At 46.2% G+C, this 24684-nt stretch overlaps 1 protein-coding gene across 4 annotated transcripts; it reads right to left on the bottom strand.

Moving 5' to 3' along the window:
* Nucleotides 1-1952: 1952 nt before the first annotated feature.
* On the bottom strand, nucleotides 1953-11712 carry DTYMK (deoxythymidylate kinase). 4 transcript variants are annotated; one of them, XM_044667665.1, is made up of 5 exons: nucleotides 11537-11712; nucleotides 9387-9495; nucleotides 8040-8130; nucleotides 7705-7902; nucleotides 1953-2137 (listed from the first exon to the last, which is right to left on the bottom strand). In XM_044667665.1, the coding sequence occupies exons 1-5, from the start codon at nucleotides 11664-11666 to the stop codon at nucleotides 2117-2119; spliced, it is 549 nt and encodes a 182-aa protein (XP_044523600.1). In that variant the 5' UTR covers nucleotides 11667-11712; the 3' UTR covers nucleotides 1953-2116. The 4 variants fall into 4 exon arrangements, with proteins under 4 accessions (XP_044523600.1, XP_044523599.1, XP_044523601.1 ...); XM_044667664.1 differs by lacking the exon at nucleotides 1953-2137 and adding an exon at nucleotides 5829-6516; XM_044667666.1 differs by lacking the exon at nucleotides 1953-2137 and adding an exon at nucleotides 5829-6516 and having other exon boundaries at nucleotides 7705-7830.
* Between the last annotated feature and the right edge of the window lie 12972 nt (nucleotides 11713-24684).

The following is a 24684-nucleotide window of genomic DNA, read 5'->3' as shown; positions in this document are numbered from 1 at the left end:
TCTCTTAAGGAACTTCCCTTTCAAAAAGAGACTCTGTAACTGATGCTTTTGCTTCATACATCTCCGGGGCCTTCAGGCCTTGGCTCAAGGCTTGGCTTTTTTCCAATTGAGGACTAGTTAGATATACTTGGGTTAAACCTAAGCGAATTATTTGGTTTGTCAGGTTATCTTACCTTATTGTCTCTCTCTAAATTTCTTAATTTTTCTCTCCCTTCTCATTTGTAAATAAACTTCCATAAAAGTAATTTACTTGAGGTTATTCTTAATTGGGAACTAATAATTATTCAATTCCCTGGTGACCTGATCTTTTAAAATATTCAACCAATCAAAACCCCTTTTTTCCTCTTACACTATCTGTTGGTATTTCAAAGGTGGGAGTTTTATCCACCTCCTGACTATCTAGAAAGAGTACAGGGAACAAATTTAGATTCCTCAGGTAGTTCTAATGTAATATCTTGAGTGCATATTATCATGGCTCTTAATTTACACAAAAGATCTCTCCCCAGTAAATTCATAGGGAAGTTAGGCATTAGAAAGAATGAATGTTCCATGGCTAAAGGTCCCACAGACACCATTCGTGGTGAAAGCTTTGGAACTTTCAGAGATGCTCCTGACAACATTGATAGAGCCAATAAAATTACAATTAGAATCAGGTGTACTCATCAGCACAGATCTTGATGCCCCAGCATCTAGAAGACAATCATATAATGTATTTCCTACTTTCAGTGCCACATGTGTTTCATTGCTATCTGGGGGAGAATGGACTGGGATGACTGGTGTAATTATATTGATATATGGAAAATCAGATGTTTCAATATTTGATTCCAGAATCCTTTCTCCCCTCAGACCTTCATAAAGATACATGTGCACCTCTCTGAGATTTCAGATACATTGTAACATATCATTTGCCTCATTTTGATTATTGGTTCTATCATTCCCATAATTTCTATAATTGTTTCTGTTGCTGTTACTTTTAGAATAGCTGTTCCTAAAGTTTCCACAATTATTTCTAAAAGTATTGAATACTTGAGTCCAGTTACTGCAGTTTGTAAAATGGAAACTGGGAAAGATTATGGTTGTACTGGATATTTAAAGTTTGGTCGCCAGAGATTGAATACTCGATTCCAAAATAAAGAGACCCACCCAAGTCAGGATGACTTTTATGGTGGGGTTTATTTACAATTAGGAAGATTGAAGGTAGGAAAAATGAGAGGAACTTTGGCCTGGACCAGAGGCCTGAGTCAGGGAAGGCTTCTAGCCACAAGGCCTCCTCTGAGAGGCTTCCTTGAGGCTAGAGCCTCCAGAAATGCCAAGGGAAGAGAGTCAGCCTAACTTACCCATATGACAATTCAAAAGGAAGCAGTCTGAGGTCTCACCTGAACTCCTTCCTTTCACAGGAAGTTATCATCATATTTAAAAGGTAGCAGCTTTGGTCACTTCCTATGTCCACCTCCAGTTTCACATGGACAAATGGCAATCTCAACACTGTTTTGGACTGCCCAGAGGGCAGTCACTTGTTTTTGATTTGCCACTTACTATTACATGTGGGTCACAGACCCCCCCACACACACATAATTTTTTTTTGGCAATGGGGGTCAAGTGACTTGCCCAGGGTCACACAGCTGGGAAGTGTATGCGGTCATATTTGAACCCAGGACTTCCCATCTCTAGGCCTGACTCTCAATCCACTGAGCTACCCAGCTGCCCTTTTTCCCTCCCCCCCCCACTTAATTCTAAGTTGGGTGGGGTGACATTATTCCTGGTGGCTAAAGTCTAAAGAATGAATGAGGAAGAGCTAATTCCATTTACACAAATTTAACATTAGGTGTCCTCTTTTTCCACATAAGTAATACATGTAAGGGTTAAAAATTAAAGGATTGGACTAAATTTATAAAAGTGTCGTCACCAGGAATTATTACTCATCAGAATGACTTTTTATGGTAGTTTATTTACAAAAAGAGAAAAAGTGAAAGTAAGGAAATCAGAGGGAGAATAGATAATCCAGCTGGGTCTGAACCAGGCAGGGCTTCAGAGGTCCCAGAAAAGGGGACCCAGAGATAAATTAAACAAGGGTTTTAGTTTCCTAGTACCTCCAGGAACAGGAAGTCAGCCTTTTTCACTCCCCCATATGGTAGTTCTAAGGGAAAATTCAAGAAAGTGTGTTGGTTAGATCAAATTGTTGGCATATGCCTTCTAGCCTTTTGAAGAAGGGTTGCTCTACTTCAGGGGTTGGCAATGTATGGCTCCTGGCTCTTTTGAGGGCCGGATCTGGCTCTTTCTGCAGGAGCCATAAAGTCAATTTTTTTTCAGGTGCTGTTACAGGAGCGGCACTGTGAGCACTGGACGGCTCTCTTGAAATTACATTTTTAAAAATGTGGCGTTTATGGCTCTCACGGCCAAAAAGGCTGCTGACCCCTGCTCTACTTAAATCCCTCAATATCCTGAAGGGTAAATGGTCTTTGATGTCTTATGGTAACTAACTCTTCTTTGTGTGTAAATAGAAATTAGCTCTATCCCATTAATAGTCAAAAATCTACTCAACCCAGGCTTGCTAATGATGTCACTCCCACCTCCCTTAGTGGGGAGGGGAGACGAGTTACCCACACGTGACAATAAGTAACAAATCAAGAATAAGGGACTGCCCTTTGGGCAGTCCAAATCAATGTAGAAACTGCCATTTGTCCATTTGAATTAGAGGTGGACCACAGGAAGTGATGAAAGACACTATCTCTTTAAGTAAGTAAGTGAACTTCCTGTGGGGGCAGTTGCCCTCTGGAACTGGAAGAAGCATCTCCTGAGACCACAGACAGATTACACTCTGTATTGTCACGTGGGTAAGTTAGGCTGGCTTCCTTGGCCTTGCTGGGCCAATTCTAAACTCTGCCTATCCGGCTGTTGGGCCTTGCGGCTTACAGCTTCATTTATTTAGACTTCTAACCTCCCTCTTCTCTTTATCCCTACTTACCTTCCTGATTGTAAATAAACTCCTCAACCCGATGCTGACTTGGGTCTGATTTAATTACGGAATCAACCTGAATTGTTGATTCCTGGCGGCCACATATTTTAAAGATATAACTATAATAACTAAATTTTAATTCTTACATTTGGGATTAAAGGTTGGTACTTCTCTTAAGGGGAATAGGCTTGTTGTTTCTTTTGGGTTTTTGCTTGAGCTACCATGGAGTTGGTGAAGGAAGTAGGAACAGTAGGAGAGACAGGTTGGTTAGAGTGAAAGATAGTTTCAGTCAGTTGAGAAATAGTTTTGGCCATTTGAGAGATAACAATCTTCAAGGTATGCAACTTGAGTCTCCATTAAGCTATCTTTCTGCCTTTTCTTTTTCTTAGAGAGAACTAGGCAAATTATTTGAAAGTTGATATATTTGATGTAATCTTAGCAGAACGAATAATCCCAGAAACGTTAATAACTGGAGACAGTCTAAAACTGTGAGCTGTAACAGCTCTGTAAAGCTTCCTGTATATGGGAGTTGTTTGAGATAGACTGGAACCTCCTCCTTCACTACGTGTGCCATGCTCTCTAGCATATTTAATTGCCTAAAATTTCCTACACTTCTACTTGTTGCCTATTCTTGAAAAGTAGGGATAGTATAGTAAGAAGTGAGGAACAGCAGATTAACAGGCTCACCAGGATGTAAGGATTAAAAGTAGGAGTTTGACAAAAGTGAGAGCAATTGAATCAAAAACAGTTCAATTTGAGAAGTGTAGAGAGAAAATAGAAAGAGGAAAGAGAGATTATTATTCGTACACCCAAAATTCCTAATAACTTACCTCTGTCTTCTGAGGACAGTTTCTTCTTGCCTAGCAAACACCAGGCCTAATCGATCTATAAATGATTCACTAACTCCCTAAATAATCAGCAGCAGTTTTCTATCACCCAACTAACTGTCAGTAGCCCCTGCCTCAGAGACAGACCTCCTGCTTTCTTGAGATCCAGAGGTAAAAGCCCCCAACTGTCAACACTGCTTCCTTTTCACTGTCCTGGTCTCCCTGGTAATGGAATCTTCAGCTTTGGCTCACTGATTCCTGTCAGTTCTGATCTACTTAGAAACCCAGATCTCTTGCTTCTTAAGGAGAAAGAGGGAGAGATTAAGAAAATCCCTTTAACAGTCTGTATACAATAAGAGGTCCTCCGTGTTTAAGCTTTGATGAGTTCTTTTTCTGGAAGGGGCCCTCAATTCCCTGAGAGTTAAGAGCAATGGGACTTGAGCTCCTCAATCCTTAATTTGTAGGAAGGTACAAATAAACATCTGACATCCTAGCTGTGTGAGGGCTGTGTGTTTTGATTTCGTCAATTCTGTATTAATGTCTTTTAGAGGCATCCATGAACAACATGGTCTCAGCCAGTGCCAGTCACTTTACTGGTGGTGCCCACCAAAATTCTCCTCTTATTCATGTTGCCTGAGCCTATGCTTTCTTTTTCTTTAAACTCTTATCTTCTGTTTTACTATCAGTTCTAAGACAGAAGAGCAGCAAGAGCTGGGCAATTGGGGTTAAGTGACTTGCTCAGGATCACACAGCAAAAAAGTGTCTAAAGCCACATTTGAACCCAGGACATGGTGTCTCTAGGTCTGACTCTCCAGCCGCTGAATCACTCAGCTGCCCAGAAGTTGGGGACCTTTTCAACAAATGGGCTAAAGGCTCTCACGCTATTATAAGCACAGTGGGGAGTGGACTGGCGAAGTGAATACTGCAGAAACCAAAATTCTTGTATTTAAGGTTTATAATCTGTGATTAAGATGGCAGATAAAGCAAATACCCAGCAAAGGCCATCCAAGTACAAATCTAAGATAGCATGAGTGGCTCCAGCACCAACAGTAAAAGGTTTCCTGGCTTTGGATGAACAAGTTCCAAAGCTGCCCCATGGAGCCAGGGGCTCCTAAGTCATCGGTGTAGTCTAAGGCCATGGGAGCATCTGGCCAGCGTGGGGTGCTTCCTGCCCAGTGGCCATCACAACACCCCTAAAAACAGACAGCAGGAAATGATTCAGATGGAGAATCTGCTGCCTGACCAATTCAGATTTATCCTTCCTCCACCCATACAGAGACACGTGAAGATACCAGCCAAACACCAAACAGCTTTTATTATATGGTGGTGTACAAACAGAAAAGTTTTTAACCTGGCAAACTGGAGAGAAGCAGGATATGGAGCTCCACTAAGGAGCAAGCATTTGTGACAGGAGCTGGCACTTCTCGAGTTGAATCCTCATTCTGGCCTGGCATGAAACCAAGGCAGCCCAGGCCACACAGCAGCCAAATGGCAGAGGGGGCCTTAGACCCCAGCTACCCACCAGGTCCCTGTGGCTTACATATTGTCAGGCCAGCTGGTGTGCTGCTGATGGTGTGCGTGCCCACCTGGAGGCAAAACTCAAAGCAAGAACTGACTTTTGGGAGAAGGGCTGCCATCGCAAATACCATCTAACCATGACATTCCAGGGCTTCTAATTCTAAGCCAAATTTAGGGTTTAAGAGTCAACATTTTGAAATTTTTAAAAGGGGGGGGGGGGTGTAGGCAACATTATGATTCCCACAGCTATTTTCCCAGGTGAAAATATATTTGTATTGAAGAGAATTCTACATATTTTCATTTGTCCCCAAAGGAGGGGTGGCATTTTCAAGGAGGACATCAGGATGAAATGTTTTTGTTGTTTTTAAACCCTTACCTTCCGTCTTGGAGTCAATAATGTGTATTGGCTCCAAGGCAGAAGAGTGGTAAGGGTAGGCAATGGGGGTCAAGTGACTTGCCCAGAGTCACACAGCTGGGAAATGTCTGAGGCCAGATTTGAACCCAGGACCTCCCGTCTCTGGGCCTGGCTCTCAATCCACTGAACTAACCAGCTGCCCCCTGGGATGAAATGTTAAGACAACTGGAACTTTCTAAAAAGAAGTCCCTCACCCTGTTCAGGCTGATGATGGAATTGAATTTAGTGGCTATCCTCAAGGAGAGGAAACAGATGGAACAATTCATTTACTTCACTTAGGTTTTTATAATTCAAGTTAAAAACAAGTCTGAGGAAGAAACTGGAAAGTGTTAAAAAGAAAGGAGAATGAGCTTTCTCTTGGCGCAGAATCGAGAATCAATTTTAAATCATTCTGGCTTAGCAAAAACACATTTACCATCCACTGTGATCCTCTGAAAAATCATTTCCTTTACGCTGTGTTCTGGTCCTTGATGAAGAAACCAGTCGGGATGTGACCTCCAGCTGGGATTAAGAACCTCCAGTCCAGGCCTCCTGATAACAATTGTGATCACACAGCAGCATGGTCTCAAACTGAAGGCTAATGTTTAGCTTCTTACATTCTACGCTATCAGATTCTCCTTCTGCTGGATCGATCATGCCAAGGCATTCTCTCTCCTTCCTGCCAAGCTGGGAGAGCTGGTGGGCCAGCTCTATTTCCATAACTCTCCTACGGGTGTCTCTTGGGCCATTTGAATGGTTTCTTCAGAAAGGGAGTAAATCTCCTTGTGTAAGTCTTCTATGTTTTTAGAGGCATCGATGGTCTGTCTCACCAAGGCCATGAGAGAGAAAAGAACAAAAAGATTTCTACTTTTCAAGAAAAGCCTGGGTACAGAGCTGGAGGTTTGGGAGGGAATCCCCACTGGGAAACAAGGAAGGTGCCCAAAGTAGCTCCCAAATCTCAGGACTCTCCAGCTCGCCATTTTAGGCCCCGCTAGGCCCCCAAGAAATACTTTTCAAGCTGGAGGAGACACAAGTACCTAAAGCACAGACATGGCACCTACTGCCTGCAGAGCAGGCCTTTTAGATAGGGTTACAGTATCCCTGGGCACCATGAAGGGCAAGAAACCATCACTAGGGCTAGGAAATGTAAGCCCCCGGCCTCATGAACAAAAGGAACCTTGTCCTAGGAAGAAGAGAGCGGCTAGGTAATTCTTTTTCACCCTCTGATATGACGTTCACATTATAATAATAGTAATAATAAGAGCCAGATTTAGACTGCTTTAAAGTGAGGGACTGATAGAAAAACCTGGGGTCATATGAATGGGGATGACTGAAGTTACCAAGAAGGCTGCTGAGAAAAGTAGTCCCAGGGCTGACCCTTGGCCTTGGCCATTACCCACCTTGTTCCCAGGACAAGGATGATGGTGCGCCAGCAAAGATGACTAAGAAGCAGGGTCAGACTAATCGAAGACCCCCAGAGAGAGGAAGCGGACAACACTGTCAAACACCACAGAGGGCAGGAAGCTCTGAGGAGGCTGAAGAAGAGGTCATGGGACATAATAGAGATGAGCTCCCTAGATACAGACATGTCTGTCTGTAGGACTGGGCTGATTCCAAAGCTGAGAGGCAGAGGAAGCTGCACCAGGATGGGAGGGGAAAGGGAGAAGGGGGAGAGAGAGGGAGAGAGAGAGAGAGAGAGAGAGAGAGAGAGAGAGAGAGAGAGAGAGAGATATGGGGAGAGGGAGAAATGGAGAGAGAGGGAGGGAGGGAAGAGAGAAAGAGGGAGAGGGAGATGAAGGGAGGGAAGGAAAGGGAAATTGGAAGAAAGAGGAAAAGAGAGAAAGGGAAGGAGAGACAGAGACAGAACATAATCATGAGATAGGTCAACTTTCAGAAAGGGAGAAGTGAGCTGACCTTCTGAGAAAGAGACACGTAAATGTCCCCCACAAATTGCCTTAGTCCCAGGGGCTGGCCGCCTTCTGGCTGGTTCCTGGGTCATTTGCTCTCACCTTCCAGTTTAAAGAGTCGTCCTTCATGAGCTGGTAGAAGCGCTGTAGGGCTTTCTCCTGGAAGACGTTGTTTTCGTAGCGCTCATTGCCAAAGTCTCCCCGTTTTGCTGCCTCCACTGAGCTCAGCTGAAGGAAGAGGATGATGTCTGGCTTTGGGAGCCCCACATCAGGCTGCTTACACCAGTCCAGTGAAAAATTCTGAGCAGAAGGCAAAAACAACAAACCCCTCCAGAGGTCAGGACAGAGACAAAGGGCCCTATGTTGTTGTTGTTGTTTTAATTCAAAGGAAAATTGGGAAAGGGATGCAGGGATTCCTGAGAACTTTAAGCACTCACCTCTTTTGCGCTTGTGAAGGCCACGCCAGAGAAGGCGTACCTGTCCACCACAAGGGTAACCCCTCGACTGAGCTTTTCTTTGATCAAAGGTCTAGAATATATAAAAAGAAGACAAGGATCATTCTCCATCCCATGTGCCCTACAATTGTTTTTAATCTCCTCTAATTCCCAGAGGAGGGCCTCCAGAGAAGAAAGAGAACTCCCTTACAGGAACAACATGGTCAAGAGATACCCAGGAGAGGAAAGGGATATGTGGCTGCCACAATCTCCTGAAGTGCCCAAATTCAGAGTAATACTTGGAAAAGGGTATGAGCTTTACTGAAACTGTGATGCCAGAATGGATATAGAGAATATAGTCTAGGAACCAAAGCCATATTGGATTAAGGAGGTGTAGGCCTGACCAGGAACAGATCGGGAAGGCCCAACACATGGTTTTGACTGAGGTTCTGCCAAAAGAAGGCTCCCTGGGAAGAAGCAGGGAGAAACCAGCCCAAGAAGTAAAAAAAGCAAGTGAAAAATAAAAAGGTGTGAGTAAAGGGCAGGCTGGACAACCCTGGAGGAAGAGGTGGGATCAAGGAAGTCCTATTGTTGGCCTGGAACAGAGGAGTGCCTGGTAAACAAGTCAAGGGGAAAGGCCAATAGTGGGAGCATTGAACTCAGAGCAGCAGGACCAAAGACATGGGGCCAGAAGGGCAAGAGAATAAAACCAGGCTCTCCCAGCTCCCCAAGATACAACCCAGGGAGGTCAAGGTCCCTGACAGGGGACTGCCACCCCTGGAAGAGTAACATTGTTGGGCAAAAGAAGCACGGACTGTAAACTTTTAGGGAAAAACATGGCGGCAGCTTCATGTTGCAAAGGAAGCACCTTCCTTTTACAGCTCTTTTCTAGGAAGCCATAAACAAGAGCAAAGCCCAACCTCGGGGCAGACATTAAGTTGTTTTTTTTTAAAACCCTCACCTTCTGTCTTGGAATCAATACTGTATATTGGTTCTAAGGCAGAAGAGTGGTAAAGACTAGGCAATGGGGGTTAAGTGACTTGCCCAGGGTCACTCCGCTGGGAAGTATCTGAGGCCAGATTTGAACCCAGGACCTCCCATCTCTAGGCCTGACTCTCCATCCACTGAGCTACCCAGCTGCCCCGAGACATTAAGTTTTATGGAACAGTTTAGGCTATGGCAGCCTTCACTTTGGCCAGAAAAGGGCCCAAATCTCCTATCTGCTCCTGGATGAACAGATTCATGCAAAACTGGGTTCCCTAAAGACAAGGCCGGGGAGGGAAGAGTGTGTGAGAGGAAGGGGTCCAAGAGTTGAGTTTAGCCACAGCATTCCTGACAGCTTTGCCTTACACCTGCTCCCAGCGGTTTGCAGAAAAAAGGAGGTGTACTGTGTGATCCTCCATGTTGTTCTTCTTCTCCAGGTAAGAGCCCAGCAGCTTGCCAATTTCTGTGGATCTCTCTGCAAGGAAAAGAAAAAGGAATGAGATGAGCTGGGTCCAAGGTCCACGTTCTGCACGGAATCAAAGCTGTGTGTGTTCTGGTTCAGCTGTTTTCAATCCTGTCCAATTCTCTGTGACCTCATTGGGAGTTTTCTTGGCTAAGACACTGCAGTGGTTGGCCATTTCCTTCTCCAGTTTATTTTACAGATGAGAACAGATTTTACAGATGACTTGCCCAGGGTCATACAGCTGAGGCTGGATTTGAACTCATGATGGTCTTCCTGAGCTCAGTGCTCTATCCAGTGGGCTACCTAGCTCCCTCAAAGCTTTGCTGACAATGGGCCTTTCCTGAATAACAGCATGTAAGCTATGAAAGGCAGAATAGAGACAGAGGCAAACAACATTTCTAATCAGTCACTGAAAACAATGATGTTTCAATAACTATGCCAGGATTCATATTTTCATCAATCAAGTATTTACTGAATACCTGGCAAGATGCTAGGCACTGAAAAGAAACCAGGTGGGAGGGGGGAAGCAGCTAGGTGATTTAATGCATAGAGAGCCAGGCCTGGAGAGGGGAGATCCTGGGTTCAAATTTGACCTCAGACACTTCTTGGTGTGTGACCCTGGGCAAGTGAGTCTCTTAACCCCTGCTGGTCTGCCTTGGAACCAATACATAGTATTGATTCTAAAATGGAAGGATTTTACCAGAGGGAGAAGGAGAGAGAGACACACACACAAATACAAGAGAAAGACGGACAGGCATAGGGGCAGCTGGGGGCTCAGCAGATAAGACTGGAGTATGGAAGACCTGGGTTCAAATTTGGCCTTAGACACTTCCTAGCTAAGTGACCCCAACTGCCCAGCCTTCCTAGCCTTCTGTCTCAGAACTGATCCTGAGAGAAGGCAAAGGTTTCTAAATTTAAAAGAAAAAAAGAAATACTAACCGTGCTCTTTCATTCGGGAATCTTACATTCTCCTGGAGGAAATCTCACACACCCTTGCCTGCCTTCCAACCCCAACCTCCTGGTTTCCTCCGTGCTGGCATCCTCAAAGCCCAAAGGCTCATTCTGGGCGCCATTCTTTGCTCTTTATGTCTGGGTCCACACGGGCTAAAACCGTAAGGCCTTGAAGGCTTCAGGTAAGTAGGTGCACACGTAGGAATTCAACCAGCACCCAGGCGCATTCCTTTGATCCTAGACTGGATTCCAGCCAAGCCCAGGGGGAAGAGTTAGGTTGGCTGCAGAAGCCAAGATTACAAAGTGCACGGAAAGGAGCCAGCGGGGCTCGCCTCTGAACAGCGGGGTGGCCCAGAGGCCACTGGGAGTCAGCTGTCAAGAGGTGGGGAGCCCACTCCCCATTCTACCCCGGCACAGCTGTTCAGCGGGAGCCCGGTATTCCAGGGCCCAGAATCCCGCTTCCTCCTTTGTAAAATATCTTGGGGGGAGGGGGAGGGGAGGCCGGAGAAGGCATTTCTCCCTTTCCTGGCAGAGACGCGGGGGCAGGGCCCTGCCCAGGTGCCGCTAGGCTCCCTCTGCTAACCCGGTTTTCCCCTTCTATAAAGAGCGGCTCTTTGGCGGGGGGCCAGGTCTATAGGGAGATGAAAAGGGTTCCACAGGAATCACCTGTGTGCCGGCGTGAGCGCCCACCCACCTCCCACCAGGGGCTGCAAGCAGGAGTAGAACGGTCGAAGAGGCGCCCAGGCTGGCAGGTCCCTTCGCCTCCGGGGGCCTCTGCGACCTCCCCTAGAGAAAAAGGTACCCTAAGAGAGCTTCCACTTCCACTGTTGGGGTGGGGAGGAGGGAAGTAGAAGGTTGTAAAGGGCTTCAATCTACCTCCACAACGAACAACGGTTCAAGGAGGTACGGGGCGGGACTGGTGCCTAGAAGACTCGCAGGCTCCCCACGAGACAACACCACTCAAGTCTTCGACCAATCAGGGCCCGAATGGGCGTGGTACAGCCCCGGACTGCACATGCTCCCTGCTACCCGGGACCACCGCGCAAGCGCCCGCAGCTCCCGCCCCGCCCCACTCCTCCCCAGGCCTGGCGCTGCCTCCTACCTGGGAATCGGAGCAGCTCCGCGGTGTGTCCGGCCTCCAGCAGTGCCGCCACGAGCTTCCGTCCCTGGGTAGTCTTTCCAGCGCGATCCATGCCCTCCAATACAATGAGGGCACCCCGCCGCCCCGCCATGGCTGCACGACTACTCTTTAGCCCAACTTCCCGCCAAATGGCAACACGCTTATCGTCTTAATTTCACGTCAGGCTGGCGGGGCGGGGCGACGCAGCTGGCCTTGGTGACCACACGCATGCTCAGAACTCCTTGCTCCTCCCCTTTTCTACCTCCTGAGAAGTAGGCTGGGGGAGGATGCTAGCTTTGCGCATGCTCATTCTTTCGATCGGGGGATGGGACGGAGTGATAGGCTGCGCGCATGCTCACTTTCTGAGCGAGCTTCCGAAGCGGTCTCTAGTGAAGTGGGTTCGAATCCCAGCGTCAACGATGTGTCGGTCGCTCTTCTCCTTGGGTCTTACCCTCCTTCCCGTGATAATTACCACGGGGATAAAGATACTGTCCTGTGGTCAGGGAATTGCTATAAATGTGGATGACTGTGATCCTCCCTGCCTCCTGTCTGGCTGAGGTCAAGCCATCAAACATTTAGACTTTCTAGGAGCCAGACGCAGAGCTAAGTCCTGAGGATACCAGGAAAAGCCAGTCCCTGCCCTCAAGGAGCTTATAGTCTATGGGGAAGGTAAAGCCCCAAAGGAAGCGGAAAGCTGAAGGCTATGGATGACCAGCATCAGAGAAGGAGCCTTCCACCCTCCAGTCCCAGGGAAGGAGGAAGCCAGGGCAGCAGATGCTGATGCTGACCAGAGGAAGAGGCCAGAAGAAAGCAGATGGGAAATGAGCTTCCCCCCATGGGTGTTCTGAGCCCAAATGGTCATTGTCTGCCCTTTCCAATCCATGCTCGAATAGGAATCCTTCCTAGGGCCTGGCCCATCCAGCCTTGGCACAGAGACCTTTAGTGAAGGAGAGGGCACATCCACTTTGTGATGGTTAGAAAGTTTACCCTTCCTGACATCAAGGTTAAATGCATCTCTGCCCTGAGGTCCTTCCTCCTACTGCCCTCCTCTTCTGGACGGCAGGCCTCCCCATACCTAGAAATAGGTGGGAGATTTCCCCAAGCTCTTCTACACTCGAAACCCCTCTCTTTTGCTTCTGAAGAGAAGGCAGAAGTGTGGTTTACTGGCCAGGGACCATTAGGAGGACTGCCCACTCAACCCAGTTCTTCTGGGCTGATTTGCATGGGCTGTGATGGGCATCTAAGACAAATGAATGAATTCAGGAAGTTGTAGGTTGAGTGGGTCAGTCAATTAACAAGAGTTTGTTAAACACTGGGATAGGGGCAGCTAGATGGCTCAGTGGATAGAATGCCAGGCCTGGAGACATAAGGTTCTGGGTCTAGATATGACCTCAGACACTTCCTTGCTGTGTGACCCTGGACAAGTGCCTTGACTCCCATTTACATTGTTGGAATCAATAATTATCAATTCTAAAAGGGAGGGTAAAAGCTTTTTTTTTTTTTAAGGGTCTTTGTGTTTGTATTTGTTAAATATTTCCCAGTTACATTTTAAACTTGTTCAGCACTCTGAGTGCTGCGTTGGCTGGTGGCCCTGTATTTGGAGCCTCTGGTGAATAGCGATGGGAAAGAGTTGAAAATTGAATGATTCCAGTGACTTTGATTCAATTTCTGAAATATCTAGAATTTCACCCTAACCCTAAATTCGTTTCCTTTCCCACCCATCTAACAGCTCTGATGTCAGGCTACGTTGACTTTTCAGCTAGAATCCAGGCAGGTTCCATGGCATTAAAACAGATAACTATCTATAGATATACCCAGGATCCTCTGGGGTAATTTAGAGGGAAGGCACTAGTCATGGCAGGATGGAAAGGACCTGCTGCGGAAGATGGGTGTAGAACTGAAGCCAGGAAACCTGGAGTAAAATCACAAGAGTGAACTAGCCCCAGAGACTAAGGGCTAAAAGAACTGACAGATACCTCCTCCCCTTTACCCCTCAGCCCGAGGTGGAAGGTGGGGGACTGAGGTTGTCTAGCAGCAAAGATCCAGCAGATGGCAGCAGAGGGAGTCCTTGCTGAGAAGCATGGGTCAGTGGCTAGAGAAGGGCCTGAAGAGCCCCCCAGAGCACCCAGCAGATGGCAGAAGCCCAGATGCTTCAATCCAGTGACTGGCGGTTCCTCTAACAAGACTCTTCATCTTCCGACCCTGGGAGTTCTCTCTCCTTATCTCTGCCTCCTGCCTTCTCCAGCTGCCTTCGAGTCCCTGATAGAATCCCACCTTCCCTGAAAAGCCTCCCCTCTGCTATTATTAGCTGCAGTTTATCTTGTCTCTGGCTTGTCTCTATGGAATTTTTTCCACATTATCTCCCTCCTTAGACTGGGAACTCCTCGAGAGCAGGGACTGTCTTGACTTCTATTTGTATCCCCAGCACTTCACTTGATGCTTGGCACCAAGTGGGTGCTAAATGAGTGAGATGAGTGCTCATTGGGGGCAGCTAAGTAGTAAAGTGGATTGAGAACCAGGACTGGAGACTGGAGGTCCTGGGTTCAAATTGGACCTCAGACACTTTCTAGCTGGGTGACCCCTCCATTGCCTAGCCCTTATCACTCCTAGCATTTTTACTCTGTGAAAATGTATTCTTCAAATACTGAATTAATTCTCATATCAGGTAGGGCTCTAAAGTAGAAAAGCCCTAAATCAGTTCCTGTGTATTATTAGGGAGGATTATTCTGTATACCTGTCTCTAGTGTCTGGGTAAGAGGTTTACTTTGTCTTTAGAAATCCCAAAGAACATCTTCCTAACATCATAATAGGCTTTGGTTCCTAAACAGAGGGGACAAGAGTTCTTTTCCTGTGTACAAGTCTCAAGGAGGAGCAGATAGTTTGATGGATCACCTCTTAATTAGCTGTTTGCCAATTTAAAGGTGTCTTGGGATGTTCAAAGGAGCGGCTGAATAATGAGCTCCTGAAACTCTCTTTATTCAGCTGCCTGACCCAGCTTCCTGGTCACCCCTGGCTAGTAGAGACAACCATGGAGACTTGGCTCTTTGTTGGTTATGATGCCGGATGATGATCCATCCAATAAATGGATATATATTCAAGAAGTTGATATTCTTTCTCCAAAATCGGCATCTCAAGACCATTTTCATCATAACATGTCTTAGAAAGGCTATTAAGGTAGAAAGTAAGGGGTTAGAAATAAATAATAGATAAATAAAAGCTGATTGACCTACCGAAAGTGCTTGACAGACAGATGGTATTAGAGGTTTCAACAGCAGTGACAGAAGCAAAGAGGAACTCTAGCTGGGGCAAAGCTGAGAAAATTGTGTTGCCCGGGCTCCTTCTGGCCCTGAGGTATGGCCCTTCTCCCATGGGTCCTCCGTAAGCATATATGTTCCCTCAATAAATAGAACAACTCAAGTTGTTCTCAAGCATTTAGTAAGTGCCTACTGTGTACCAGACAGCGTTGGAGGTGCTAGGACCACAAAAATAAGATCCTCTAAAGAGGTTACATTGGAGGGGCAGCTGGGTAGCTCAGTGGATTGAGAGTCAGGCCTAGAGATGGGAGGTCCTAGGTTCAAATCTGGCCTCAGACACTTCCCAGCTGTATAACCCTGGGCAAGTCACTTGACCCCCATTGCCCACCCTTACCACTCTTCTGCCTTGGAGCCAATACACGGTATTGACTCCAAGACAGAAGGTGAGGATTTAAAAAGAAATGAATATGTCTTCTGGATGGGCTGGTCAAAATAATATTGGTCTGGACTTGTTAGTCTTGATTTTGAGTAAGTCAAGTCAATAAGTATTAATATGCCAGGCGCTGTGCTAAGTGCTGGGAATACCGACATGAGCAAAAAGATAGCCGTTGTCCCCAGGGAGCTTACACAAAGGAGGAAGCCAGAAGGAGGGAGGAGAGATGCCAGAGCAGGGCCATTGGAGGGAAAGTCAGGAGAGCCAGGAGTGGAGTCCATGGCCCTGGTCTTCACAGGAAAAAGAGAGATCATCCCAGGCAGGTAGTTTTAAATAAAGATGCAGCTGGTTCCAGCTGACCCCAAATGTACCTTTGAGCTGGGAGAGCTTTTCAGTGGTCCCCTTGTAAGAAGGAAGGTCCCAGGGCAATATTCCAGCTAGTCCCTCTCTGTACAGCAGAGTTCCTGGAGAGGCACGTGTGAAAAGAACATCTATGGCACCATGATGGTTATTGCGAGTGCTCTGAAGGGTTCTTTACCCTTGGATGGAGCTTTCTGCTGCCTCCCTTGGTAGAGTCCGTGCCTGGGGCTTCTCCTGCCAAAGCTCCCTTTCCTCTGGTGACTCACACCAGCTGAGTGTGTCCTCTCTTAGCCTCTCAGATACCAAGGGATGCACTTTCTGCCACTGGTCCAATTTTTCCAATGCCACAAAGACAGAGACACAGACAGAGACAGCTATCAGAGATAGACAGATTCCCCCTCAGAGGCTTGACTCTAAGTCAGTCATGGTGAACCTTTTAGAGACCGAGTGCCCAAACTACAACCCTCACACAGTATGTGAGCCCCATGTCTTATCCAAGACAGGAGGGGGAGGGGTCAGGGAGTGCCCCTGCTGGACTGCTGGGAAGAGGGTCTGTGATGAGAGAAATGTTCTTAGGCATGTGTGGAGAGGGGGAGGGCAGCAGCCCCTTCTGGCACTTGAGCCATAGGTTTGCCCACATGCTCTGAGTTTCAAACTGAATTCACCCAGTTGGAACTCTTCTACCACTAGACTAGTTCATTGCTGGACTGATTCACTCATGGATCCAGCTTACTTTTAGGCACAGACTGATTGGTATTGGGGGGAGAACACACTAGAATAGATAGGAGAGCCAAGAGCAATTAACATAAGCGATTAACCAATTGATTTCATCTACAAGCAATTAACACCGCTTAGCCCTTACAGAGGACTATTAACTGAGATGTCCAGTAAGAGCCAAAGTACAAAGCCAGCCCCCACTGGAGCACCCTTTCCCTCCCACCACCTCAGGTGGACTCTTCCAACTGATCTTTGAATTCTGGGTGCTTGGCGAATAGTTGGCCCTTAACTTTCTAGACTTGGCCTCTGTCCTTGGGAAGAACGTGCTCAAAGTAGCTCCTACAGCACCAGAGAGAAGGCTATCCATCTGCCACTTGGAAGCAACCAAGAGCCTTCCGCTGGCAGATGGCCCTGGTTCACACCACTCTGGAAGTATAAAATCTTGCATGTGTCCAGCCCGTCTTTGAGATCCTGGAATAACACAATAGGCAAAATCCCAAGAAAGCTGCCACAAGACCAGCCCAACTTTCCCTCCAGAAGCGCCCCGGAACACAGCCCTAACATCAAGTCCAGCGGCCAGAAGTAGGCTGGAAGAACGGGCCAGCCACACAAGAAAGCTGCCATGATGAGCTGGAGCTCGGGGTGGCAGGGATGCTCCAGACACCAACGCAGAGGAGAAGCATTCCCCAAACATCTACAAACGGTGCCTCAGAGGAAAACAGGGCAGGCACGGACTTGGAGAGCCTGGCTTTGAAAATGGTTTTATAAACAGAGGGAGGACACTTGAGGAAAAAATTAGAAAAGAAACAAGAGCTAATGAGAGGCCGGGCCACCGACTCAAAAGACCTCAGGGTCAATGGCAAAAGGGCCATGTTCCAGCCAGCAGGGAGTGCGAAGTCCCGAACCAGACAGCCTCCTTTTTATCCTGGTCTCTGCAGCCAAGCCGGTCCCTCCCCTTGCTCACCATTGGCTGGTTACTTGAGAGTTACAATCTTATCTGGAAAGCTAGCTAATCAGAATGGGCAATTTACAAGACTAATTATCCTAATTATTCAAGCAGGTTTTAACCAATCGAAACAGGGACTGTTATTTACATATCTTATAGCCTTAAATCAATCAAAACAAAGACTGAGCTGAGCTGATGTGGTTTTGAGGAAATGGAGCTAAGCATGGGACATGGGACTTGGGGGACTGGCCTGACTTCCTCCTACCTTGACTCCATTTCGTATCTTTTGAGAGAAGTCCACCCTCTTATAGGGTCCTGCTCCTCACACTAATTAAAAAAAAAGAATTGGAATACAAAACCTTCCCCAATCAACAAACTCTCTAACTACTCAAAGAGACCAAATAGAGGTCTTCATGACGCAAGAAGAAATATTTTTAAAAAAATTTTAACCCTTTCCTTCCCTCTTAGAATCAATACCATGTGATGGTTGTAAGTTAGAAGAGCAGTAAGTGCATGCTAGTCAGTTGGGGTTCGGTGACTTGCCCAGAGTCACAGTTAGGCAGTAAGTACTTGAAGTTAGATTTGAACCCAGAACCTTCCATCTCCAGGTCTGAGTCTCTCTCTACTAGCTACCCAAACAAGAAATATTAAAACAAAGTCAAAAGGCTGAAAACTAGAAGAAAATATAAGGTATCTCATTGCAAAAACAATTGACCAAGATAACACTAGGAGAAAAAAAATTTAAGAGTGGTGGATGGGAGGTCTAGCAGTGACAGATCTTGAACTGTATTATAAGGTAGTAAGTATCAAAACTATCCTGTACTGGCTGAGAAACAGAATAGTGAAACAGTAGAATAGAATAGATACATATTATACAGTAGTAAATTATAATACCCTTGTGGTTGATAAATATAAAGATCTAAGCTTTGGGGATAAGAATTCACTGGTAAAAGTTGCTGGAAAAATGGGAAAGTGGCCTGGCAGAAATTAGCTGTAGACTAATTCCTTACACTATTTAAGAAGATGAGGCCAAAATGGATTCATGACCTAGACATAAAAGGAGACACAAGTAAATTAGAACAGGAAACATATTACCTATCAGATTTATGCATAGGAGAAGAATTTAGGAAAAAACAAGAGATAGAGAGTATTATAAATGTAAAATGGATGATTCTAATTATATTAATTTAAAAGGTTTCCTACAAATAAAACTAATATAGCCAAGATTAGAAGAAAACACTTTTGGGGGAAAATTTTATAGACAATTTCTCAGATAAAGGTTTCGTATCTCAAATATGTAGAGAAAAATTTCAAATTTATGAGAGGATTTCATTCCTCAAATTTTGATACATGGTCTAAGAATCGAAACCAAAGCTATATAGTTATATGAAGAAATGCTTACTATACTGAACTCTTCTACCACTTCATATATGGAACTCTATTGTTCTTTGCCACCACAAAGAGAGTTGATACAAATATTTTAGAATGTGGAGGCTCTTTTTCTTTTCCCCTGATCACCTTAAGAAACAGACCCAATAGTGATATTCCTGACAAAAAATCCAAAGCTATGGAGAAACTTTGAATTTCAAACACTGAAGTAAAGAGAAGCATTCAAAGGTAAACATGAATGAATAACAATAAAGGACTGAAGAAGAAACTGATTGCATTCAGATATGGGGAGATAATATGTGTGTTTCCCCTCCCTAGATCCTTATCATTATCATCAGGGTTCAAAGAGGGTGTCCAAAAAGAAAAGACCTAGGGGTGGGTCTATTAAAACTTTTTTGGTTTAAAACCTTACCTTCTGCCTTAGAATCAGTTTTGATTTCAAGCCAAAAAGAGCAGTAAGGGCTACCAGTGATTCCCAAAGTGGACGCCACTGCCCCCTGGTGGGTGCTGCAGCAATCCAGGGAAACGGTGATGGCCACAGGTGCATTTATCTTTCCTATTAATTGCTATTAAAATAAAAAAAATTAATTTTTAGGGGGCTAAGTAATATTTTTTCTGGAAAGAGGGTGGTAGGCCAAAAAGTTTGGGAACCCCTGGGCTAGGCAGTTGGGGTTAAGTGATTTGCCCAGGGTCATACAGCTAAGTGACTAAGGCCACATTTGAATCCAAGACCTCCAGTCACTAAACTTGGCTCTCTAGCCACTGGGCCACCTAGCTGCTCTATTATATCTGGATGATTTTAAAAGAATGGAAACAAAGGAAAAGAGGAATATACTCAGGAAAAAGAGAAAGAAAGGTGCGGCAAATTTATGTCATAATTAGGGTGCATCCATAGACATCTCTACAAAGAAGGAGGAGGAGATGGGGGTAGTGGCTGAAGTCTGAATCTCACTCTCCTCTGAATTGGTGAAAAGAAGGAAGAATATCTGCAGAGCCAGGAGAAATGCATTTCACCACCAGGAAAAGAGAAGGGAGAAGGGTCGGGGTTGGAAGGCATGGCTTGAGAAATGAGAAGGAAGGTAGATTAAAGAGGAGGGATGAGTTCTGAGTCAAACAAAGTCTAACGATGTACAAAAACGAGCTTTTTTTTTTTTTTGCTGGCAAATGGTGGAAATCTAATGGCAGATGCTGTGAATGCGATGGAATCCTACTGCACTAAACTCTTATCTACATCATGAGGAACTCGGACCTGGAGAGCGCTGCCGACAGAGCAGGGAAGGTCTCCAGACACTATTGTTTGGGATTGGCCAATTTGGAAAGGCGTTTTGGTTGATCCTGAAGCTCCGGAATGGATTCTGTTGTTCTTGTGTGCCCAATTGGGGGAGAGAGTAAGAAGGCAGATCCTGGATGATTCAAACAAATAAAATCTTTTTAAAAAAGATAAGTACCGGGGGCAGCTGGGTAGCTCAGTGGATGGAGAGTCAGACCTAGAGACGGGAGGTCCTGGGTCCAAATCTGACCTCAGACACTTCCCAGCTGTGTGACCCTGGGCAAGTCACTTGACCCCCATTGCCCACCCTTACCACTCTTCCACCTAGGAGCCAATACATAGCATTGACTCCAAGACAGAAGGTGAGGGTTAAAAAAAAAAAAGACAAGTACCCCACCAAATAATATTGAAAGAAAAGGTTTCAGTTCTCAGTTAATTTGACGTCACTGATCTGACATCCCTCTCACATGACCCTGAGAGCTATTCTGAAGGAAGAATTCTGCAAGAATGACCCCCAGAGGGCAGCTGAGTAGCTCAGTGGATTGAGAGCCAGACCTAGAGACGGGAGGTCCTGGGTTCAAATCTGACCTTAGACACTTCCCAGCTGGGTGACCCTGGGCAAGTCACTTGACCCCCATTGCCTACCCTTACCACTCTTCTGCCTTGGAGTCAATTGACTCCAAAAGGGAAGGTCAGGGTTTAAAAAAAGAATGACCCCCCTCGGGCAGTCAGAGCATCACATTGGTCCTTAGGAGTCCAGCCCTGCATCATCCCAGAGCGGCTGGCAAGTTACTGGTGGGGAGCCTTTTCCAGCGGCCGGCAGGCATTGCTCAGCCATTCCCTCCCACCTCTCCTTCCCTCCAGGGCTGAAAGATGATTGAAAGCTGGCAGAGGCATCCTCTGGTCCAACCAGACTTGACGGAGGTGACTCGGGCCTTCCCTTCCCTCCCCACCACCTGCTCTGTAACTGGGAGCGAGTTAGCTGATGCACATCTCCAGAGTCCTCGCTCTTGTTTCCTTCCTCTCTTTCCTGGGGGCTTGGGGGAACCTGCGTTCGGTGCCACACTTTGTGGGTGCCTTGGCTAGCTTTGCCAAACTGTCTCTTCCCTCTTTCTTGTTCTTGGTCCAATGGGATTGCCCTCGGCAAAGACGCCGTTCCCAGGAACTTTCCACTGAATCGTAGAACTGGGTCATAAGGGAAGTGCTGGAAGGGATGGACGCTTGGGACAGAGGATGGCCGGGCTATGCGGGAGCGGCCTAGATACCAAACGTCTAGGGTGATGCCCAGGGACTTAAGGGTTACAAATTCCAGGTCGAGGGCTAGTCTGGGGCTTTCTCGAAGACAGGTTATGGGGACAAGGTATCCTCTTAAGAAAGACTGAAGGAGGATGTTTAAATATGGGGGGCAACTGGGTGGCTCAGTGGATGGAGAGCCAGGCCTAGAGATGGGAGGTCCTGGGTTCAAATCTGGCCTCAGACACTTCCCAGCCGGGTGACCCTGGGCAAGTCACTTAACCCCCATGGCCTACCCTTACCACTCTTCCGCCTAGGAGCCAATACACAGTATTGACTCCAAGACGGAAGGTGAGGGTTTGAAAAAAATAAATAATGAAACAAAACATATAATATTTTAGACATATATGTGAAATGACATAGTGCAATGTGTCTGTCACAGGAAATGCAAAAGAAATATAAATGGAGCTGGGCAGCTCGGTGGCTCCGTGGATAGAGAGCCAGATATAGAGACAGAAGGTCCTCCATTCAAATACTTCCTAGTTGTATGACCCTGGGCAAGTCACTTAACCCCAACTATCTAGCCCGCCCTTACTAGTCTTCTTCATTGGAGCCAAAACTGATTCTAAGAAAGAAGGTAAGAGTTAATGTGTGTGTGTGTGTGTGTGTGTGTGTGTGTGTGTGTGTGTGTGTGTGTGTGTGTATTTATATATATATATGATTTGTTGGAGAAATAAATATCAGCTCTTGTTTTCCTATAAATAATAACAAGGAAAAATAGCCATTTTACTTTAGTATTTTGGTCAGTCATTTGCCTCTCTTGAGAGCTCTCCCGATGGCCTCCACCAGAACAGAAGAGCCAAGATGAAGACGTGGTCAAAGGAAAACAAAAAACTGACTTGCCACAATTGGGCCGGGGTTAGATGGGAAAAAAAAGTCGCTTGTATTTTATTGACTAAATCCAGCCCTTAAAAAAATCTTTCTTTCCGTAGGGAAAAAATGTCCAGGCGAGGAGGGAGCACAAAGGCGTTTCTTATCTGCTTCTGGCTGAACAAGCGTGACAGCCTTTGGGAGCTTCGGAGATAACCGGCTACCGGCTGTCTCTGGACACGTGCTGACCCAGGCTGGACGCTAGGGGTTGGCGGTGCCGGGGGACTCCCTCGGTCCTTTCCCCACCCAGGAATAGAGGCAGGAGGTGGGAGCGCTTGGCTCGGTGACTAGGAGAGAAAACCTCTCTTGTCCCGGCTGTTCTGTGTGGCCGGTAGCAGCACTCTGATTCCAGGCTCCTCCTGAGAGATCTGGTTGGAGGACCTGACCGGGTGAGGCTATCCCGGATGCCCGGCTGCCTTTTCCCTGAATTTGTCCTTTTGTGGGTCTTAGCCACGAACTGTCTCATGACGACTTCAAGGGAACCCAAGATTCTGGGTCTAATGAGTAGAGCTGTAATTGCCAGGTGACGGCCACGGGCAAAAGGATGGCCCCGGAAATCTCCCAAACGAAACCCGGTTTAGGCTCTGATGAAGCTTAAGAAGGCGAGAGCGTAACAGCAGTCGTAAAGTGAGCAGCCGCTGATCCAGTTTGGGGTTGTGCCAGCTGCACACTCAGGAGGCCTTTGGGTTTTGGGATTTCTTTTAGATGTGGGCCATAAGTACCTGTCCCAAACTGATTGGTATTGGACCTTCTTTGCTCTCCCACTTCGGGGTAGGTCCTAGACCTGAGCCCATACTTTAAGTCTTTAAAGTTTTAAATCTTTTGTTCCTGGGGCACTGGAGTGGCATTATTAATCTTTTTTTTAAACCCTTAACTTGGTGGAAGAGTGGTAAGGGGGAGCAACGGGGGTCAAGTGACTTGCCCAGGGTCACACAGCTGGGAAGTGTCTGAGGCCGGATTTGAACCCAGGACCTCCTGTCTCTAGGTCTGGCTCTCAATTCACTGAGCTACCCAGCTGCCCCGGCATTATCAATCTTAAAAAATACAGAACTATGGGGCATACACAGTATTGACTCCAAGATGGAAGGTGAGGGTTATTTAAAAAAAAGATAAATAAAAATAAAAATAAAAAATACAGAACTACCAAAGTAGTTATAATAAGGGGCTTTGATGGAGGCAGACAGATTAATCTGAGAAGATGGAAATGCATAGGACTGTAGTACTGGGACTTCCAAAGAACTGAAAAAAAAATAAAGGGGGGGGGGATTAAATAGAGATAAAAATCTCTTAGAGTTGCCAAAAGCTTGAGAAAGGCTCCAGAAGCTAAGGGTGGCTGGGAGCTGCCCAGGTGTAGAGCCAGAGCCTGGGGTGATTGGAGAGGTACTTTAGGATTGATGTCTTCTCTCTTCTTCAGGCCTCCAGTTTCTGAGAACCAGGCAAGACCAATTCACAGTCACTTTGTTTTAACACTTCCCCAAGACTAAACCAAGTCCAGCTGGGTACCGAGCAGAGAGTCTCCTTAGGAAGGGAGAATGAACACAGAGTCTCAGCCCTTTGGATTCAGAAATGGTTATTAAGGAGGCTTCTCCATTTCCAAGCATGGCCAGGTCCAACTCAAGGCTGATGCTTGGGTACCTCTTCTAGAAAGGAAACAAAGAGGGAAAAGGCAGCCAAAAGCCTGGGGCCAGCCTGGTGGAGTGGAGTCCATGCTCCATGGGGGAAGGCAGTGGAGTGGGGGCTGGAGAAGCACCACCCATCCCTCCTACCTCTTTCACCCCAAATCTGGAGACAGAAGACACGAATTTTTATACATGAGAGTCCAAACAAAAGACTGAGAAACTCATTGATTATCCAGATTGGTTCAAATCTATATCATAGCAGAAAGAGTTCTAGACCAGGGGTTAGGAGAACTGAGTTAAAATCAAGGCTCCTACATTTAGTGGTTGTGCCACCTTGGGCAAGTGACTTGATCCCCTCACCCAGCCTCCATTTCCTCATCTGTAAAATTGGTTTAAATCCTTTCATCTTATAGTATATGGTCTCAAAGAGGAAAAGATTTTTAATTGGCTACTCAAGGATGGCATTCATTTTCTTTAAGTTTAAATAGACCGAGGTAGATAAGAGCCTACTGGCAGATGGCTTCCTTTAAGCCCTTGGAGATTCTGCCCCCTTCCCTCTCTTAATCACTTCTCATTTTCTTATCTATAGCTTGTTTGCACATGTGTTTGCTTGTTCCCGCCCCCCCCCCCCCTTCAATTGTAAGCTCTTTGAGGGTAGGGACTGATTTTTATTTCTTTCTGTAGCCCTAGTGCTTAGGACAGTGCCTGGCACATAATAGGCAATTATCAAATGCTTATTGACTGACTACTGAATGAGTAAACTCAGAGAGCTGGAATAGTTTGGTATTGGCTAAGAAATCAAGTCTGCGCCTCATTATCCCAAGGATCTCTGCTTGGCTCTTAGAGTTGTGTAAAACTTGGATCAATGACTTGAATGAAGATATAGGTGGCTTGCTTAATGAATTTGCAGAGGAAACAAAAGAGGAGTGGAAGAAGAGAGAGAGAGAGAGAGAGAGAGAGAGAGAGAGAGAGAGAGAGA

The sequence above is a fragment of the Gracilinanus agilis genome, chromosome 3 (assembly GCF_016433145.1).
Source record: "Gracilinanus agilis isolate LMUSP501 chromosome 3, AgileGrace, whole genome shotgun sequence".
Lineage (NCBI taxonomy): Eukaryota > Metazoa > Chordata > Mammalia > Didelphimorphia > Didelphidae > Gracilinanus > Gracilinanus agilis.
Note: the sequence above shows the minus strand (reverse complement) of the source record. Positions and strands in the feature narration are given on the sequence as shown.

Bases quoted from the DNA above. Each gene is read 5' to 3' on its own strand.
- DTYMK (XM_044667664.1), bottom strand. From the start codon at position 11,666: ATGGCGGGGCGGCGGGGTGCCCTCATTGTATTGGAGGGCATGGATCGC. The intron at 8,131-9,386 runs GTAAGGCAAAGC...TATATATTCTAG, and splicing joins GCAAACCGCTGGGAGCAGGT to ACCTTTGATCAAAGAAAAGC. The intron at 6,517-7,704 runs GTGAGAGCAAAT...TTGGTGAGACAG, and splicing joins ACGACTCTTTAAACTGGAAG to ACCATCGATGCCTCTAAAAA.